Source organism: Octodon degus, unplaced genomic scaffold (assembly GCF_000260255.1).
Source record: "Octodon degus isolate 3935 unplaced genomic scaffold, OctDeg1.0 scaffold00084, whole genome shotgun sequence".
Taxonomy (NCBI): Eukaryota; Metazoa; Chordata; class Mammalia; order Rodentia; family Octodontidae; genus Octodon; species Octodon degus.
The window spans coordinates 4198767-4217393 of NW_004524660.1; the positions used below are offsets into that span (position 1 = coordinate 4198767).

Here is an 18627-nt window from a genome sequence, read left to right on the forward strand (position 1 = left end):
TCTTCATTTTTGAGTCTTGTTTTAAAATCAGTTAGTCACTTTTGATAGGACAGGTTAAATAATTATGTATGAAACTGCTCAACTAACCACACAGTATTAAAATAATTTCTTAAAATAAGCAGGTATTTAAATTGTTTTATAATCTATGAGATGGGTTAATAATAACTTGATCTTTTAAGACTTTAAGATTTTTCTTAGACCTTGATTAAGCTGTCTAGTCTGGTCAGATGTATTTGAGCATATTAAATGAGAAAAACATTTTTGAAAGTGATTTGGAAACCATGAGAACATTATATAAATAGAAAGCACTCATTTCATTTTAAAGAAAAAATAAAGCAAAATTTCAGAACAAATTATTGGCAAGGTAACAATAGTTAATACATTGCATTAACTACTGTTAATGGTATCTTCAAAGTAGTTACTCAGAGTATAAGATGGAGCCATGAAAAACTGTCCAAATGCTATCAGCAAAACCTTCCTTTTCTATGAACTAAGAGAAACTAGTAGAATCACTATCTTAAGTATCTTGTTTTTTTTTTTCCTTTTCCCTAAGCACTTCGAATATAATGATTAGGTTGTCATATTGTCCTATAGTACCCTGTTAATTTCCCATTCTTCACCATCTAGTCTTCATTCAGATGCAGAACTCATTAATGATCACGCGTGGTGTTGTTTCAGCTGTTATCCTATTTAGATCCTGAAGAGATGACACTAGCAGCTGAATAATTCTTTACCACGTCCTCCCATCTGCTCTTGTAGAATAGAGAATCTACGCTCCGGCCTTATAATAATTAATGGTGCTTCCTTTTTGTACTCAGTTGCCCCCCACCTCTAATCATCGTTTCCAGGGGAAACTTGGTGTCGTTAAGTTAGAGTTTCCTTTCCTGGGTCTCCAGGTCAGCAGTTAAATGTGGCTAGAGTTTTCCTCCAACCATTTTGAAATGAATCTCTCTTCCAGTTCCTGGTTATTCACTTCTGGGGTGCCCTCTTTTTCTCTGTGTGTGTTATTTCCTCCTCTCAGGGTTTTGTTCTTGGACCTCTGTGCTCTTGAGGTTTAACCTAGTTTTTGGTTTTTTTTTTGCTTTTAAACATTAAGGGCTGGCGAAATAGCTCAGTGGACTAAGCACCTGCTTAGGAAAGCTCAAGGACCCGGGTTTGATCCCCAGCACCACGTGCCACACAGTTCCCACCCCTGGGGATGCTAAGCTAGGCATAGTGGTGCAGGCCTGTAATCCCAGGACTGGGGAGGCTGAATCAGGAGAATCACTTCGAGTCTGAGCTGCATAATAAGACGCTATATCAAAAAAAAAAAAAAAAAAAAAAAGGCGAAGCTTACATTGGCCTATGATGTTTAAAAACCATCTCTATGTGGACCATGCTAAATTCCACAATGGCTATTTCTATCCTGAACCAACTCCTCAGTTAGTTATTGAGACAGTACGATGCGTCCAACTACCGTCAGCGTCTCCACTTGAACACTTGCTGAAGATCTGAACTTTCAGGCGTTCAGAGCTGAGCTCCAGGCCACGCTCCCAAGCCTGCCGCGCCGCTCACCAGGGGGCCTTATTCCCATCTCGAAAATAAGAGCGTCATTTCTCCCAGCGCTCAGCTCAGCTGCCGCGCTGTTCTCCCTGCACCCACCCCATTTTTTCTCGCTCCTGATTCCCAGCCTAGCAGCACATGCTTTCAGCTGCGCTTGTAAATTCATCCGAAGTCTAGGACCCCTCACGCACGCTCTGCAGCGTCGCCGTCCTCCCAGATGCCTCTCTCGGCTTGCGCGCTGCAAATCTCTCCTTCTCGACTCTTTCAAGACTCAGATTAGGTCTTGACACTCGACACTGTCTGAACGGCTCCCAATCTCATTCGGAACAAAGGGAAAATCCTTCCTTCCCAGTGCCAGAGCCTGGCTTCCCGGAGCTCCTTACTGTCACTGTCCCTCCCACGTCTTCACCGCGTTCTCAAGCGTGCCGAGCCCTTCTCCGGGCTTTCGGGGCTGCGGCCGCCTCTATCCAGAGTACATCCTCGGCCGCTTCGCAGCACGCTCTTCACACGCTCCTCCCTTTTTTTCTTTAGGTCTTTGTTTAAAGAAACTCTTTTGACCGCTTTATCAGAAATAGCAACCCGCAGCCGAGCACCCTCGCCGTCCACCTTCCCAATCCTGTTCAACACGCAAAATCTTCCTTTTCTGCTCCACGCGCAAAAGTGCACGAGAGCAGACAACACCTGTTTTGATCACAGATAAAACCGCGGAGTACTTTAAGCGTCCCCAACACATAGTTAGCACGCAGAAATGCTGACTGACTGACTGAAGATCCCCAAGAAACCTCCTCTGGGGGGCGGAGGGAGACCCAGAAGAAAGTTGTATTTAAATTTATTCCTCCACCATTCAAATCCTTTGAGAGAGCTCGGCTATAATCTATATATTAGAGCTTAGAAAAACAGCACCCGCACAATAATACATAACTAAGTTAGTGATTCTATTACCTGGGTTGAGTATGAATCTATGAACAGATCAGTTTAGGCAGAACAAATAGATTACTGAAAATTGCTGTGGTTTATAGCCCCTAATCTCAAATTGCATTGTCAATTAAAAAAAAAAAATATATATATATATATATTTCCAGGCCAGTGTTACTGTTGTGTGAATGAAGCTAAAGGGGGCCTTCAAAGCCCACACACATGACATGATACAGCAAGGCAAGCACAGCACGTATGGATTGCCATGTCCTGTCCCAGGCATCATGTACCAGCAGACAGCGAAAATGAACGTGGCATATTCCTGTAGTCTGATGGAGGCTTTCCCAACCACGGCAAATTTGACATTTGGGCCTGAATACTTCTTTGTTGGTTGGGACTGCCCGTGCACTCTATAAGACGCACAAACATTGCTGGCCTTAGCCACAGGAAGTAGTAGCAGTCCCCCCACCTGTGAGCAAGACTCATGCCCAAGGTATGGTCAAATGTCGCCTGGGAGGCACCCCCAACCCCAAACAGGGAACACGGTCTCACATCTCATACTGTAGAAGGCAAATATAGTAATAAGGCACTTAACAAAGAGAGAGCAATAAAAGCTAATGATGTTTCCTGAGGGGGAGAGTTCAAAATTGATTTTCCAGATTAGCAAAGGCCCACAACTCTCTGAGGTTTAGAAGCTTCCTTCTGACCAAGGCTGGGGAATAGCTGGGCAGGAAGGACTCACTGGAAGTGGAGACGAAGAGAACCGAAGAAAAGGACTGTGAGGAGTGAGGAGGCATTATCTTTCCCTTTTGTGTTCTTCTTGCTTTTCTCCTGTGTTAGATTATTCTGTTACTTATGTGATCATAACATAAAATACTCTGAATGTGGCACAGGTAGTCTTTTTCTAAACGCAGAGAAGCCTATTCGAATTCAGAGCTAATGAAAATCCATTTTGCCATTCAAAAAGAAAGGACTTAAACAAAGAAGATAATAATAGAAGGTGAGGGAGTCAGAGCACACAGCGTATTTTTCTTTCGCTGCAGGAGCAGCATGTTACTGCCTCTGGGGCCTGAAGACTCCCTCAGGGGGCAAGAGGAGAGGATCCTGGAATCGCCTGTTCCTTTCCCCACCTATTTTGCACCCTCTTGTAACCACTGAAGCCTTCCGCATAGATATTTAAAATGAATCTATTTCACTGTGTAGCTCCTGCCTGCCTCGAGAGTAGTGTGGGCCTCATTAACACATGTCATCAAAATATTAGAGGTTCAACTACATGGTGTCCAGCTCCCCATGAGAGGCCTCTGGCACATCCTGCAGCTGACCTGACACAGAGATAGACAGTGTGCAACGCCTTTCTGCTCCTTTCTCATTCACCTCCTCGATTTCTTTCCATAGACTGCCTGTCATCGATGAGGAACTGCATTCCTATGTGGCTTTAGTGTCTGCCTGTTACCTTTACAGAATCGGCTCGCTACCCTCGGAGTCTGTGACAGCCCGGTCAGTAAAGCACTTCCCTGTGTTTCAGACCTATTCGGAAACCCATCACAAGAGCACTTCAGTGTTCCGTAGTCCAGAGCACGTTCTGAGGGAAGCTTAGACATGGTCTAAACACTAGCACTTTCCTTTCCTCTCATCCCTTGACCTATTTCTTCCCATTTTCTACATGGTATGGGACAAATTTGACATTGACTAAAACCTGGAAAATGACTAAATTCAATAAAGAAAGATGTTATGGTCGGTTTACCAAGAGGTTCAAATTAAATTCAGATTTTGTTAATACATATTTTTTTGGAGGACATGTTTCATGGAAAAACAAATCCCAAAATAACAACAAAAATGACATATATCCAACAATCAAGGGTAGAAAACAAGACACACTGGTGACATGGGACATTTGAAGGAAAATGGCAAAATGAAAACAGGGTCTTCATGTTTCCTGAAAAATATGCACTCTGTGAATGCGAGCTGGAATGGGCCGTTCACAAGGCACAGGTGAGGAACTGTTGGCGCATTCAAGGAATATGAATATAATTTTCAGATCTTTCTCAGTATCTTTCAAATGGATTGAGAACAATATTTGGAAGCATGAATTCCAGAAGGTTTCACTTGTTGCAAAGTCAAGTAAGGGCCAGGTATGACACTCACCATTCTGGGTTCATGAAAAACATTCTTGAAACGCACTGAGTTTCCTCATTTTCAATGCAAATGGGTAGCAGTGTTGGTGCTTTCAAATTGGTGTTCTAAACAGGATCCTAGACAGCTATCATTCTCAGCCACACATTAATCTTTCAGAAAACAAATGTTGCAGTGTTTTCAGTTGCAGTCAGGTGTCTGGGAGAGGCATTTCTGCTTAGAGGTGACAGTCTTAGTTCTCGTGGTTGCATCAGTGAATACCAGTCAACATGCCTCAACGGGAAGCTGATGGGTACACTTCACAGATATTCCAGATTCATACAGTGCAATGTCTCACAACACATAACACCATGGAATCACTGTATGAATCCAAGAATTCCTACCTCTCTTGTGGTTTGCCACTTGAACAGAAGAAACTGTTGGCAAAGCTAATTTGGGAGCCACTGGATAGGTTTAAAAGAATAACAGCAAATTAGAAACAACAGTGAAATGTTCACACTGCAGTACTATTACCAACCCACTCAGAACTAGCTGTAAGAGATGGAGCTATTTGTATCTGTTATTCCCGGGAGTTTGTTTCAATCACAAAGGAAGGTTTCTATGTGTTTAAAAATGGTTCAACATTGTCAACAATAAAGTTCAGAAGCTTTATTTTCAGAGCCAAAGGGAATTACCATTTGAGTCAAGAATCTAGTTAAGCAAAGACTTTTCCCATAAAATTATGAGTGTCATAAACCCCTCATTCTCTCCCTTTTAAACTTAGCAATTATGTTCTGGATTAGAAAGAACCCTGGCCCGGTTTCCCATTTTATTCTGTCTATGTACAAACCAGCGAGACCATTTAGGTTGAACTGATGAAACGCCATAGAACATAGTCACGATGGTAACCATTCCACAGCATCGGGGCCTACAGCATGGTGCACACGTTTAAAAATCGTAGCTTTCTCGGTGTTCATTACCTTTAGGATGCAATGAGTTTGTTAATGCAGAGTTTTCTTCTTAGGTTTGCCTGTCATTTCCTTTCTAATTATTTGTGAAGTCTTGCTTGGGAAAATAGCCAAATCAGAGCAGAGGCTGAGGTTTTCTGCAGATGGTGACAAGACAAATTATGGCTCCCCAGAACTGGCCTCCACTACGGAGGTGCTCCTCCTACTAAAATTTCAAGTTCAAGTATTTGAGTCAGCTATGCTGCTTGTGAACCAGATTTATTTGAGCTCATTATCCACATTCTAAAAAAAAAGTGCAACTGGCATTATCCAACAGTATTTCTGAGAGCTTTTTGTCCTGTGACCCTCACAGAAGATCACAGCAGAATAATTAAATATGTCTGTTTCAGGTTTTGAACAGCGCTTCATCTCATTCAGCTCAAAACTCGCTGCGAAGTGTTCAGTCTAAGATCTCATCTTGGGTAATTTGTTGAGCTATGAAATTTCATGGGAAGCAGAGAGTGGCGAATCACCAGAGCAGCTCTCTTGCACTGAACCTGCCAGGGAAGGAGGCCAGCGACCCTCCCTGAGTCGTCTTAGAGCTATACTGATGGGAGGGGGGGCTCGCTCAGAATTTCTTTTTCCACATATATATGCTGAAACGTGATAAAGTTCATTTGGAGAAATGATTAAGATAATTCTATTTGCTGGTAATATATGCATCTAGGACAGTCTCGGTTTTGTCACTCTGATCAGGGACTGAAAATGCAGTGTTTCTAATCCGGCTCCTCAACAAGTTGCTAATATGTTTTGTTTTGCTTAGCAGCTATTTCCCGGTTCCTCCTTTTGCTCATTTCCTACCATCTGCATTCATCAGAGTCTGAAAGAGCATCCTGTATATAAATAGGGAAGAGCGAGGTCAAAATTTTTTGAGAAGGAAGAAGGCAAAATAACACGGTTTTATATTGAACTGAACTGTTTCTACGTGCACAAGTCCGGATGATAGCTGCTAAGTGAACGTAAGCTTGCTCTGCAGCTCCTGAAGTGTGTTCTGCTATTTCATACGAGATAATCACACTGTCCGTCTGTATCTGTTTCTTTCTTCCCTCCTTTTTCCTTCCTTTCTTCTTTCCTTGTCTTTGACATCTGAAGTTAGAAAATAATTAGCTCTCTAAAGACAGACAAAATGGGTTGCTGTTATGACTCTGTGTGTGTGTGTGTGTGAGAGAGAGAGAGAGAGAGAGAGAGAGAGAGAGAGAGAGAGAGAGAGATTCCCAAGTCAAGATGGAGCAGCAATAAAAGCAAATAGATCTACAGGTGATGCGACGCCACCTTTTCTATTTATCTAGACCCTGACTCTAGCTGAGATGCCAGTTGGTTTACTAAAGAAAAGTTACAAGTAGGACACCTGTGCAATTCAAAAGTCTTAGGACTTACTCACACCCTCCATTGTGATGGTGACAGAACTCTCAGCTTTTCATGGGACTGAATGACATTCAGCATGAATTTGACAAAGGCCTAGAACTTCTATACCATCGCATTTTAAAATTTTTTTTTGCCTTTTTTCATTTTTTACTACAGTATTGCTGAGAAAATCTTCACATTAGAAAATCTGATTTGAATTACAATTCTTTGGAAGGCATGACATTCATGATCATGTTCTTATTTAGTGTTAAAATATTGCATATGGGATTTTCCCCAAATATGTGGGATTCTGTATCAGTAGGAATTTTATGCACTCCTACCTTGTTTTGGGTTAGAACCCTCAAGGGAAGAAATATTCGGCCATATCCTATTAAACTTTGGAGGAGCTGCACGTACCAGGAAAAATCAGGGAATGTTATTTTCAACTATACGGTCATTTGGTCTAAACAGAAAATTAATTATATGGACAAAGACACAAACCACATACCTGCTTTTGGACTTGGCTGTGATGCACGTGAACAAAACATGACTCCCATACCAAACAAGAGCAAGCAGTTGATGATTCCCAAAACATTGAATGGACATTAAATATATAGCTACTTCCCTAACAAAGTTATGCATTTACTTTTGAAATAAGGTGGAGTGTTTTATAACCAAATAGGCAGTTTAGCAATCCAAACCAATATGTAAAGCTAGGGCCTGAAAGTGGAAGATAACACTAAAGAGATAGTTTCTCACTTGAAGATTCCATACTATTCAATTTATATTGCCAGATATGAACTGGTTGCATTGGTCTTTCACGAAGATTCTTGGGGGCATGTTTTAAGTGTGAGCCATTATCTCTGAAATGAAGTAGATCCATTTCCTATTTTTATCTATGCAATTTCTGAGAGAAGGAAAGAGGGATTACTGGGGTTTCAGGATTTAGCACCGTACAAGGTGCTTCTGGTCACATCTAGGGTCTTAATATACGATCATGTGTATGCTTCTCACCTCCAAATAGGCTTCTAGAATTATTGTTTCCAATCCAGAAATCATTAAAATGATGGTGTAATGAATATTTTTTCCATCTTGGCCCACCACTTTAAGGACAAATCCCAACTACAGAAGGCAGGTTGCGCCTAGGTTCAGCATTGGCCGTTTGCTAAATTGTATGCGGCCTGACTGTTAAAAGAGCTATTTCATGATTCGAATCCTATGGTGCATTAAGCACAGTTCAGAACCAACACTGCTCCTATCATCCACGAGGACCACCACTAGGACTGTGCCTGCCTCCGTCTTCCTGCAGCGTTCTGCCCTCAGCACTCTGGGTCTCTGGACATACGGATGCGAGTTTTAATACTCCTATTTCTACTTCATGCATCCTTAATTATAGTGCAGCTCTTTGAAGAAGGTCAAAGCCTTGAAAAAGCTTTAGTAAATATCTGATAATTGAAAAATTGATATCAAGTGGCTAGGCTATGGTAAACAGGTACATCAGATCGTTTCCTCCCTCATTAGATTACAGGAAATAACATTCTTGCCAGACATAAAACTTAGGCTATTATTCTAATTTTAACATATTTGTTAGAAAAGCTGGTCTCAGACAAAACCATTACTCTGTCTTCCTGTGCTTTGATGCCTGTGCGCACAATGACAAAGAAAATCTTAGCATCCACATTGCAGAATCTACCAAAATGAACAGAGAAAAATGTAATAGTTTTCACATCTATACTTAGGTATTATTAAATAATATTTGTCTATGCATAGACAAAATATGTAGCTTATTGATGGAATGTTGAATTTTACTTAAATATTGTCACGATGAATAGATATGGAATTAATAGGACAACCTAAGTGACATGTGATGATCAGTTATGGAAAGCTAAAAAAATGTATTGTGAAAGAAACAATATTCCTAGGAATCATTTATTTAGAAAAGATTTCAAATCCTTGGTAAGATTTTATGTAAAATTATATTTATTTATGTTACTGTATTAAATTAAGATAATCTCCGTTTGGTGAAATAGTTCTCTCCATGTTTTTCTGTAGTGGAAACAAATACAGGTAATAAGTGGGGATGATGTTTTTTAAGGTTAATATTCAGTATTCAGTGACTTGTTTGCCTTGATAAAGGAAAAGTAATAATAATTTATGAGTTTGTTCATCAGTTTTGCCATGAAATTTAAGCAAAGATAATAAATAACATAATAATAGTTTAGAGCTGAGTTCTGAAAATTAACTCTACAAATTAAACTTTATTTTCTATTCTGAGAAATTGAATATTTTATGACAATATAACAGCATAGCATTTGAGAGTGTTTTATAATTTTTCTCAGGATGCTGATGTTCAACTAACAATTTTACATGTATTGAAGAAAGTAATAGAGGTTATTCACCTTTTGAATTATTAAGATTCCATGACCTGTACAGAATTTTCAAAATAGATGCCTCAGTTCTAATCTGTCTTCTACCAAGAATACAATTTTCTTCTATATCTCACAGCTAACATATTTTTTGGGGGCTGGCAAACCCTTGTTTATGCCTGAGAATAGAGACATTTTTTCTAGATACTTTGCATCATGTAGGATGCCTAATCTTCCTAATCACTTAAAACTCAGAACCACCAACAACCATCATATGAAAATCCTGACCTAATACATATGCATCCGCCAGGGGATAAACTCTGTATGCTATGCCTGCTCCTTGGGAGGGAAAAATGTTGTCTTTAAAAATATACATATTGATATTCATAAATAAACTAAACCCCTACACTCTATCTCTGCCAGCTGGTATGCACATACCAGCCACATACATTTTAATGTATGAAAGTATAACTTGAGATCTCATCTTAAATTTAAAAACGTATTGCTTTATAAAATCAAATAAGAAAAGAAATTAGCCTGTTACTCTCTGGTTACTTTGGTTACTCTAAGATCCTGGTGTGAAGTAAATATTTGACAAGTATTCCTAACAAACACTCTGCTGTTCATGTACGAGGCCAGTTGTACTGATGAATGTTTAATTACCGGAAGTAAATTAGGCATGATAGAGGCCATATTTATAGTATAATCAAGAGAAATTCTATCTTATCAGCCACAAATTCAATGAAAATCTTTGCATAAGATGAAGCCTCTGAGAACACTTAGCTGTTGAGCTACATGTTTCAAGTGGTTATAAATTGCAAATAGGAGAAATTATAATACATCAAAAGTATTTGTATTGTCCCTTTGGGTGGGCTGTTGTAAAGTTACTAATTTCATTTTCTTCACAAATCAGCTAGGGAAAAATCTCCGGGTCAACATGAAGGTCTCAGAGTGCTGCTTTGTCGCAGGGCAGATGGCGCTGTGAATTATAAGATGGGAAGCCCAGTCCCAGATCCACCACTTAGGAACTACCTGGCTGTTCATTTCTCTGGACTCCAGTCTCCTTGTCTGTGAGATAAAGATGTTGGAGACAGATCACCGAGATGTTTCTCAGCGGACGAGTCCCCTCACTCCGGTGGGCTCTCCTGCAGCATAGTGGCATCACACTGATGTTTGCGGAGGAACAAAGCCTGTTGGGGTGACGCTACCCCTTAGGAGAATCCAGGGAATGAAGGGGAACCATTACAACTGGCTTCAAGAAGGACCCTTTGTTTGTCACAGGGAAACTTCAACTGGCATCGAGAAAATGTTGTTGGCATAAGGGGAAGGAGCTCTCTAGGACTGTGGGAGGCCAGTCCCTTAGAAATAACCCTTCGTTAATAGCACTGCTCCTTAAGAATACTGGCTCCACAGTCAAGGGGAAGACCCAACACTATTATGGACTACTGGACTCTTTTAGAATATTTTGCTGAGTTTACACACCTATAATATTCAAATGGCGGAACTAAACAAAAAAGGGGATACAGATGAATGTCCATTTTGTATCTGTGTATTCAAAATGGTTAGGATAGATATATAGTTACATTCTCTTAATGAATAGAGGGATTTGTTCTAATAGTGTTTGTAAATAGGATATCATGTCTGCATCTCGTACAGCAAATGACCACTAGGAAGACAGTATGCAATGTGTTAATTATTGAAACTGTCCTACCAATTTGGTTTGAAACTGTCTCATTGCTATTTGTCTCTCAATAAAATTATGGAAAAAAATAAAGGAAAATTTAAAAAAAAAATAATAATAAGAATACTGGCTCCATCTGGGAAAGGGGACTTTGTCTCCATAATCTCTTTAGCAAGTCTACCAACTAGATTTCCAAGAGGTTCTGGGTTACAGAGACGACAACCACAGACCTTACAAGCGTCCTCTTTAGAAATAAGCAAAACAGCTAAAAGGACTTGCAGCTGTTACTCTTCTATTGATATTTTGAATTCTTTCATTGCAACTATGGAGAAGCTGGAAAGTAGCTGTTTAGGGAAATTGTTTAAAATATAGTTCCGATCCACCGAGCTCAGGCCACAAGTCCACTAAATGTACCACTTAGACAAACTCCCTCAGTGTTCTTATCAGTAATGTGGAGATCATGCCACTCTTGATTACTGGTTGCTGTGAAAGCAGAATGCATTAATATTTTCTTGCCATTGTGGCAAGCATTAATAAATGTTAGCTCTAATTCTACGTGTGGTTACTGTTGTAATAAAATATCAAGTTGCAGTAGTTTGAATAGCTTTTGCGAACTTGAATTAGGGAAAATAAATGTGTGCTTCCTTTTTTATTCAGTCTTAATTTTTCCCAAAGCAAGTGATTCTGATATGATGTAGAATTAATGTAAGATATAGCTTACTTTAGGAAATAATCCAACTCTTGGCCCTTTGTCGGTTAGTACTTCTGTTTAGAAAGCAACACCAATTACTTTCCATACTGTAAGAATATATGGCTTTTAGCCTTTAGCAATATGACAGTGTTAGTTTCCAAATTTCTCTCAGTTTAGAAGCACATTTACTTAGAAAATGAATTAAATATGTAGGTTTTCTCATTTCTTTAATTTGTTAAGAACTATGCAGAGGACTGCTGTACAGCTGAGTTGCAGCACTTGAAACCTATTCACGTGAATCAGAACAACTGAGATGGAATTGTAAGAAACAAAGCAAGATCCAGGTGGGCTGGCACAGGCCTGGACTCTCAGCACTGGGGAGGCTAAAGCAGGAGGATTCTCTGGGGTTTGAAGCCGACCTGGACTACAGAGTGAAACCCTGTCTCATATAAAAGTGAGTTTCTGGAAGAAAATTTTTTGTTTCTCTTTTGTTGTGCCCTGTGCCCCAAGGAGCCTTCTACATAGGAGGTGAAGAGAGGCACATTAGAATTGCTAAACTCTGCCATTGAGTTCTGATGCCACAGCAAATCAAGCTAAAAAGCAAAAGCTTCAAGCAGAAAGTTAAAGACATCTTCTTTATATCAAGAAAACTTTAAAGGTAAAATTGCTTTAGAATATTCAGTTGATACCAGGCAGCTTTCAATTTGCTTTATGGTCAGTCTTTAAGAGCAGGTAGAATGCAACCACATTTTACCATCAAAGGGAAGGTTTACTGACTTCTTTCTAGAACGGTCTCCCATGTATTATCTCCTACTTCAGTAATTTAAGTAAATGAGAAAGTGAATCCCAGTGTATTGGCAGAACGTACATAGTCCCAGGTGGAATTGGAGAGTGTCCTGGGATTCTTCCCTGAGCTCTGTCCTGAAGCTTTCAAGTCACTCAACTCTTGCTTTATCTATAAAATGATGAGTGTCTCCTAGAGTTGGTAGAACACTAATGCTTACTTTTTTTGGTTCTAAAATATGGCACTGTGCGATGAAGAGACTCGCTAACAGACCGTTATGGAGCGTTTGTAAAACCTCCTCTTCTCAGGAACATGAAGGACTATCAGGTGAAGAGAAAATCCTAACGTCCTTTGGGTGTGTACAGTCACTGCTATTGTTCCTCAGGGAATCTTCAGATAGCATTATTGATGCCTAGAAAGGAATCTGCGGGAAAACCTGAGGCTCTGCTGGAGAAATCCCTAGAGCCTTGGCGGGTTTTTTTTATCGTCCTCATAGCTACTAGTTTGTGCTAAGAAGCAAACCATCATTAAGTTGACGGGCAAAATGAATTTACGATGATAGTGAAGATCTAGCTTTAGGTGGCACGTAGCATTTTGTTTTGATATAAGAACTATCACAACCTAGAAAAAAATTGGTTTACCATGTAAACATGTTGTACAACTGACACAGAAAACTTCCCTGAACTACTTCATGTGCCACATCTGACAGCTATCCACCTTTTGTCTTCCTGGGTGTAGTGAAGGTATTTTGTGGCACACAAAGGACATACCTTGATGGGAGAAGGGTCATAGTCCCCCATTCTCTGTCCTGAGAGGCCAAGCTTGTAAGTACTTGTGTTGATATCAAAGGGAGGTGACAGATAATGACTTTCTGTTTTTATCCAGGACCGTTTAGCTTCCTTCATGAAAGTGGGTCAGTTCAGAAATGGACAGCGTCTGGGGCAGCAGCAAGTGAACCTAGAATTCTTTTCTAATCTTCCACTTGGCGAAATGCTGTATATAAATTAACTTTAAAGTCAAACAGGCTTTCCTGGCCATGTAACTTCGGGCAAGCTACTTGGCCACTCTGAGCCTCGGTTTCCCTCTTTGTAAATCAGAACTCAGGAGACATCTCTTTACTTAAACAGAAAATCTCTTGACCTCATTGAGGTAGAGATAGCAGCTCACACTTAAAAAGTGGCTTTATATTCTGAATTTGCCAGGAAAGGATTAACGCAGGAAAAAGTCAGTTTGCTTAAGATGGGTCGATATGGATTGGTAAACCTCTCAGATTTCTTTCAAGTAAGAGTTTCTCTCCCTTTCTTTTATTGGAGGATTGGATTTATTCTTTAGGATTGAATAGGCAGCTATGTCCTAATGTTCATTCAATTTTAGGATAAGCACAAAGGTTTCATGAATGTGAAATGCTAGTTACACAAATATGAAATGGATCTGTGATGAGGATACTGGGTACACAATATAACAACCCCAAAGGCATTTCACCTGGGACCTTAGCTTTCCTTCTAGAACATCAGCAAATAGTTCAAAATTAATGCAACACACCATGCAATTTGCCATATCGCTACACTAGCCTGGTAATATTTTCCCTCATTATATAAAATCTAATTAGTTAAAGGGCAATTCAGCTGAAACTTTTATTTGGGGGATTTAGAAGTATTAAGGCAAAGGGGAAAAAATAAAGCAAACATACACGGCAACTCTCTGGATAGTATGAACAAGATTATTAATAACCCTTGGGTAGGAACGTGATTAACCTCGTTATTTTCCTCACGATCCCGTATCACAATAAGTAAATTGATGTTTCACAAAAATATTTAGATGCTGTATGGAAAACAACTTCTACAAGGTCTCCAACTGGCATCAAATGTTTTAAAGTATGAAAACATCTCTGGGCTGTCTCAATAGGGTGATGGATCCCTGCAGGTAGCATTTCCCTTGTTTAATAGTCCTGCCAATTAAATCAAATTAGAGATGAGTTTTTAACTCTGTGATGAAGGCAGTGCTCGTTAGAAAAGAAAACAGGAAAATGCAATATTTCCCTTAAGTGAATTATTTCAAATTCAATAGAAGTTGCTGGAGGGGGGAGGGAAAGCCAAACAACTGTATTGATAGTCTATGTTTTATATGCCACCATGTCAGTCACTGGAAAGTAATTTCAAGGCATCGTCTATAGATAGGCAAAATGTTTCTACTTGTCTTTTTCTTTTGTTGGTATCTACGATATTGTTGCTTACGAAGTCTAGTTTCTAAACATGGCCTTTCTTGATGCGATCGTTCATTGTGTGGATGGTCTGCCTTTCACTTCTGACTCATCTGTCATGTGCTTTTGTAGGAAGTAATAATCACCCCCACAAAGCTACTTGTGCATTAGACCAATTCTCTCCTCTCTAATTATGCTACTTATAATATATTATTTAACATAATTAGTGGAGTCATTCGCTTTGCAGGACTAAAGATCAGATAACATGGGATAGAAGGCAATGGTTACTTTATCACCTTAACATACACACCTACAACCAGCCAAATATTAATTTGGATCATCAGCCTCAACAAATGTTCACTTAAATAACATATGTGACTATGTACTTGTGCATACACTTTCTTAGAAAAGTGAAATGTGAATGAATGGCTGCTCCACCAGGGAAGGTGAAAACAGATCCGAAGGCTCAAGTGGCTACAGGTCTATCCCAGGATTCACTCACTGCGGGCAGTATCATCAGTGTTTTTTCCGCTATGGCCAAAGCACATCAGAAGTATTCTGTGTTAAATTAAGGACCTTTGGGATGCCTGAGAAGCCCACTTCTTAGTGGATAGACAATAGCAAATACAAATGGCTTTAATGGAGAATTTGTTTCAAAAATATTTTTAGCAGATGATCGGAAAGGATGACAGTTCTCTCCATGTGTCTGAACCTTAACAGAAGGTGTTGACTGTTAATTTGAGATCTATGCTGAGCTCTATTAGGGCTCCAGAGCCTTTAGTTATTGCGTATGAAGTCTATGTATGCAAACTTGTGGTTACATACATCAAGGTTTTCCACTGATGATACACATCATTTATTTTCTTTCAGATACTCTTTGCTGATTAGAGCTTCATGGGCATTACTTCTGTGACAGTGGTTACCTTCCTACGTAGCTGGTGGAATTGTGTTCATGAATTCCATCTTTGGGATAAAGAGGAAGGTCCTGGAAAACACCCAGCCCTGGTTAAAAGCATCTTCCCCTTCTCTGCCTGGCACCTTGCCAGCCCCCTCCTGTATGCTGTAGCATGGGTGATGAGTCCTCTGTGTGTGAATCCTGACCCCCTCAGGGAAGAGAGGAATCCAGGAGTGTGCACAACAAGCACCTTAGAAGCCCACAAAGAAGGAAGGTCCGAGTGCCGCAACAGCAGCCTAGAAGGCGCGATCGTCTTTGATGGTGTTGTTGGAAATCTCTTTACCTTAAAAGCCAGGCAACGAGCAAGCTAGTCCTGTGTGCTGTTGGGTGAGCCCCGGAAGCTTGTACGACCTACTTGCCGGAAGCCAGAGGAAAGCCCCATTGCACTCCAAGCAGAACGGGCGTGGTATACTGAAGGCAGTGTGTAAACTGTCACTTTCTGCCTGCCCCCCAACCCCCAGTTATTAGGAGTTAAATTTTCCCAGGTTCTTCATAATAAAGATGAATACATTTTCCAAAGGCACAACAAAGCATCCTTTCAGGTCACCACTGATTTCAAAAGAAAACAGAGCAAAACAAAACTGGGATTTCCCATTTCATTGTGTAAAAGGTCAACATCTGCTGATGCTCAGAGATGGGGATGTGGTGGAGGCGGCCGGATGAGATGTAGAGTGAGCAGCACAATCAGAGGGGCCATGCGACACACAACCGGCACTCACAACAGAGACACACACCAGCACCGGAGAACGACTTTTCCATCCATCCATTTCTGAAATTTTTGACAGAGCAGATCACCATAGTCTCAGTGACCTGTCTCAGCCTGACTGGTTTGGCTTCCTTCTTCTCTCCAATGAGTGTACAAATGCAGTTGTCAAGGCCTGAAAGGAGTGTATGGTGGGCTCCCTGTACAGCTGAGCCAACGCCATGGGAGGTACTGCGGTGGAAAATCAGACCCCTGCAAGTGGAGGCTTTCACTCTGACATCTGTAGCACAGACACCACCCAGCAAGAGTGCAAAGCCAGGGCTGTGGTGCTAGGCTGGTGCCTGAGTGATTCTGAAGTCTACTTCTGCTTACGAAGTGGCTGATTTTCATGCCATTTAACAGGTTGGATACTGGAGAAATCAGTGTCTGGGCCTATTCACAAGCTTAAGTCGATTGGGGTTGATTGATAAATTGAAAGACCTGACTGCACATGTATAAGAAGCAGGAAGGTTTTTTTTTTTTAATCCAAATTATCAGAATATTGCTTTGTACTGGATCTTGCACTTTCAGTGCTTCAAGCGCTGTTGTTTACGGTGAGACCACCCTAGCTGGCACGGTGCACATGACAGAAAACTTTCAGGGGTGACACCACGATGACAATTCTCCTCACTTAAGTGCCTCATAGGTGCCTCCTTAGGCCTGGATTTTTAATCACTTATTTAGTAGCTGTCCCATGGCTTTAGCCATTTGAGATAAAGGAGGCAACATGTAGAATTCTGCCCTGACGTTACTCGGCGTGCTTCTGGTGAGCCCTCAGCTCACAATCATGGCTCATGTGGGAAGGTGGGGCTGCTGCCTGGGTCTCCCAGTAGAGCCCGAGAATGTTCTTTGCTCTTTGCAGCAATACTAGAGAAGCCTTAATAGAGAGGTGAGGATGGATACCTTTTCACTGGCTTAGATTTTTATGAACTGATTTTTTACAGAATTTCTCATCCTCTGACTCCTCAATCCCCCAAGCATTTATATACCCATTTTGTAGCAAATTCAAGCCTAGATACACAGGAACACATGGATCTCTGTGTTTTAGGAAGAAATGGGCATACTGATGATCATCTGTCATTCCTCCCAAAAGACAAATGATCATAAACTGCCCCTTTCAGGCCTTCACAAATCCTAGAATTTAATTTATTAACAAAAATTCTCTGGTTTTATGCCCTTTTCCTTGGGTTCCAATGAATTGCCGAAGACATTCATTGACATTTGTTCTCTGCTTTCTCCAATTAGGTGAGAAATCCACATCCAGCCCTGGAGAAAGAGTTGGATTTCTTTGTAGATTTCTTAGCATTCATAAATAGGACAAGTTACAGTTCTACTGAATATGCCAGAGTGGGCTTCACCAATGGAAAGGAGTCAGAGAAGCCGAGGCATGCCGCGTCCACGGGAGAATTCTGCATAACTACTCTGTCCATGCTTGCAGCACACTTACGCAGAAGACTGATAGAAAACATGCAATTTGCAAAGAGAAGGCTCTATTAGTACATCAGAAATGGACACTGGAAAAATAGATCTGAGAAGCTGAACAACGACACAAAGCTAGCCTAGACTTAGTGTGGTGAATTGTTTCGTTTTGTTTTTTGTTTTACTTACTACCAATACTGGAAATACTGGGAATACCTGCAGAGAAAGAAAACAATAAAGAGAAACTGTTAGTTTTGTTTGCTTTTCACATATGACGTCTTTTACTTAAAAATGTTTCAGAAACTTGACACTTAATAACATTTAGGACATTAAGAAATTAGAGCAAATTAACCATTGAAACTATTTTGCTTTTATTTTTGAACTCCTGGGTGCATGCATCACAGTTTAGAAATTAATTAACATTCAACATCACCAATTCGGAGAAGAAATCCTTATGACATCAAATATTTTGTGTCTGCTCATAAGGCTAATGATCATTTGTGATGTGGTTCAAATCAGAGATTGAGATATAACCACAGTATGCAGGCACATGTACTATGCAAACCTTTACAAATATGTCCATTTATGTGATTGATCTTTTAAAATGTGTTATGAGATGCAAGCCTTAGATGCCGAAAAATCATTTGGCACTTTATTTGATTAACTTCAAAAACCCATCATTTATATTTCTCTTTTACCTGTCAGATTTGTGGATTAAACCCTGTAAAAGAAACTTAACTGAGCAGAATAATTAAAGAATACATTAAATTCTTCATATCAATCATGGACTTCATTGATTTTTCACCTTTCACTTTAATTCCCAAGTTGTGCAAAGATGGCTCAGCCACTGCAGAATGTGGCCTAACTTG

At 40.3% G+C, this 18627-nt stretch overlaps 1 protein-coding gene across 4 annotated transcripts in view; it reads right to left on the minus strand.

The window, feature by feature from the left end:
• Ntng1 (netrin G1) overlaps window positions 1-18627 on the minus strand; it is a 380898-nt gene that overhangs the window by 55795 nt on the left and 306476 nt on the right. For all 4 annotated transcript variants that reach the window (XM_004636958.2, XM_004636955.2, XM_023721719.1 and 1 more), the window contains exon 4: window positions 17948-17974. In XM_004636958.2, the coding sequence (XP_004637015.1) occupies window positions 17948-17974 (27 nt within the window). The remainder of the gene's footprint in view (window positions 1-17947; window positions 17975-18627) is intronic.